The sequence below is a fragment of the Quercus suber genome, unplaced genomic scaffold (assembly GCF_002906115.3).
Source record: "Quercus suber isolate HL8 unplaced genomic scaffold, Cork oak 2.0 scaffold_733, whole genome shotgun sequence".
In the NCBI taxonomy this organism is placed as follows: domain Eukaryota; kingdom Viridiplantae; phylum Streptophyta; class Magnoliopsida; order Fagales; family Fagaceae; genus Quercus; species Quercus suber.
Window position 1 is genome coordinate 235,205 of NW_027070173.1, and position 2,065 is coordinate 237,269.

General features: G+C 34.8%; 1 protein-coding gene across 1 annotated transcript; it reads left to right on the top strand.

Annotated features, from left to right (window-relative positions):
- The first annotated feature begins 231 nt into the window (after nucleotides 1-231).
- LOC112035259 (UPF0481 protein At3g47200-like) lies at nucleotides 232-1,801 on the top strand. Its single transcript, XM_024068083.1, has 3 exons — nucleotides 232-631; nucleotides 675-780; nucleotides 1,222-1,801. Exons 1-3 carry the CDS (start codon nucleotides 232-234, stop codon nucleotides 1,799-1,801), a joined length of 1,086 nt encoding a protein of 361 aa, XP_023923851.1.
- The last annotated feature ends 264 nt before the right edge of the window (nucleotides 1,802-2,065 follow it).

Sequence of the window (2,065 nt, forward strand, 5' to 3'; positions counted from 1 at the left end):
CTCTCTCATTCAAAATGACTAGAGTCATTTACAATCGGATTTCTAGGATGATGATGGTAGAAGATGATAGCTTGTCCATGCATCATAAGTAATCACCTAGCTAGTTTATCCACATTTTAAAATTTTTTTTTTTTCACAAGTATCACCTAACATTTCTAATGCTAGTGGGTTTTGTGTTTGTCATAAGGAAATTTAAGGAAGACAACTTGAGAGATGGAAGAATCAGCGAGTATGGAAATTCAACTAGCAACTGCTTCGATAAATAATGTAGATCAAAATACTCAAAAGGAAGCAGACATTCCAGGTGAAAATGAAAATAAAAATGATGAGTTGGTAATTGATATTAGAGAAATGTTCAAAAGGCCGAAGATTCGATCATCAACTCAATGTCATATCTACAAGGTTCTACACTACCTTCGAAAATGGAATGAAGAAGCCTACACTCCTCAGGTTATTTCAATTGGCCCCTTTCACCACAAAAATGAAAGATTGAAAGCCATGGAAGAGCATAAAGAGATATACTTCAGGAATTTCGTGGAACGGAGTGAGATAAAGTTGGAGTATTTAGTAGACACAATAAGAGAAATGGAAAAAATCATTCGCGGGTGTTATGCAGAGACTATTGGTGGATGTGAGCTTCATTTTTGAACTTTTATTTTGATGTAGTTTAAAAGGTTTGACAAGTGACGATCCTATGGCTGGGGAACCAAGGGCTGATGCTGTGATGCTTTACTTGCTATTACTTGAAAATCAGTTTCCATTCTTTGTTATTGAGAAACTGTAAGAAAGTAGAGACGAAGCAAGGAGAAGAAGTGTGAACAGAGAGAAAATTGAGAGAGAAAAGATGAAGAACTTTCTTTACTGATACAATGAATGAATCTATATAGAATTAGAGCTTTATACAGTTACAGAGCATAACTAATCAAACCAAATTATAAAGGAAGCAGTTACTACTCGTGTAAAGATTAGTTATAACACGTGTGATACAACTAAATTAAATTAACACCTAAACTACTTGTAGTTTAGCTACTGATCTAATCCTCTTGCAGCTTCAGCTATACATTGTGTCGTTTATCCTTCTTCCCTTTCTTCTTATTCTTTGTCCTCTGATCCTTGACTGACTGATGGAAACTATTCAACCTTGCATTTCCATCTCTCTCCAATGCAAATCCCTCTCTCAAACAACCATGGGTTACTTGAACTTTCTTTTAAATACTTTAGGTACTTCAACATGCAGTTCATAGAAGCCTCTCCCAATGTGAAAATAGAACACTTCACCGATCTTCTTAGAACCTTTCAGATACCTCCACCATGTAAGCGACCATATAGAGGCTATCGAATGATTGACCTTTTGTTCACTGCAACACAGCACCATGATGCAGGAGTAAAGTTCGAATGGTGTTTTGAGTCTTTTGACAGTGACATCAAATTTGAAAAAAGAGTGTTGAAAATCCCAAGCTTAGAATTAAGCGATCCGATGGAAGTTGTTTATCGAAATATTATAGCATTAGAGCAAACTCGCTATATAAAAGAAGGATACTTTACTGATTACTTTATCTTTATGGATCTACTTATCAAGACTAAAAAAGATGCGGATTTGCTTTGTGATAAAAATATCTTGTTTAATTGCCTCGACGACAGCTATGCAGTAGAATTTATGATTAAGAATCTTAACAAAGGAATCTTCTTGATAAATATGAGAAATGATTACGTTGATGTCAGTAAAAAATTGAAAAGTTTCTATGAGCAACGACCTTGGCAGAGACGGATATATGGCACTATTAAAAAGCGAATATTTTAGCACTCCTTCGCAAGCCACTTCTACAATCGTTACTCTTGGTGTAATTACAGTGCGCACTTTGATACAAACAGTATGTTCTATCATGCAAGTAACAGATTCAAGTAGAAAGGCTGTGTAATTTGGATCATTGTTCCCTGATTGATATTATATCCATAAATTTTTGGCGTAAATGCACTTTTAGTCCCTACATTTTGAAGTTTTTCTATTTTAGTCCCTAAATTTTATTTTTTCCACATTTAGTCCCTAAAACCAATTTACGCTTTT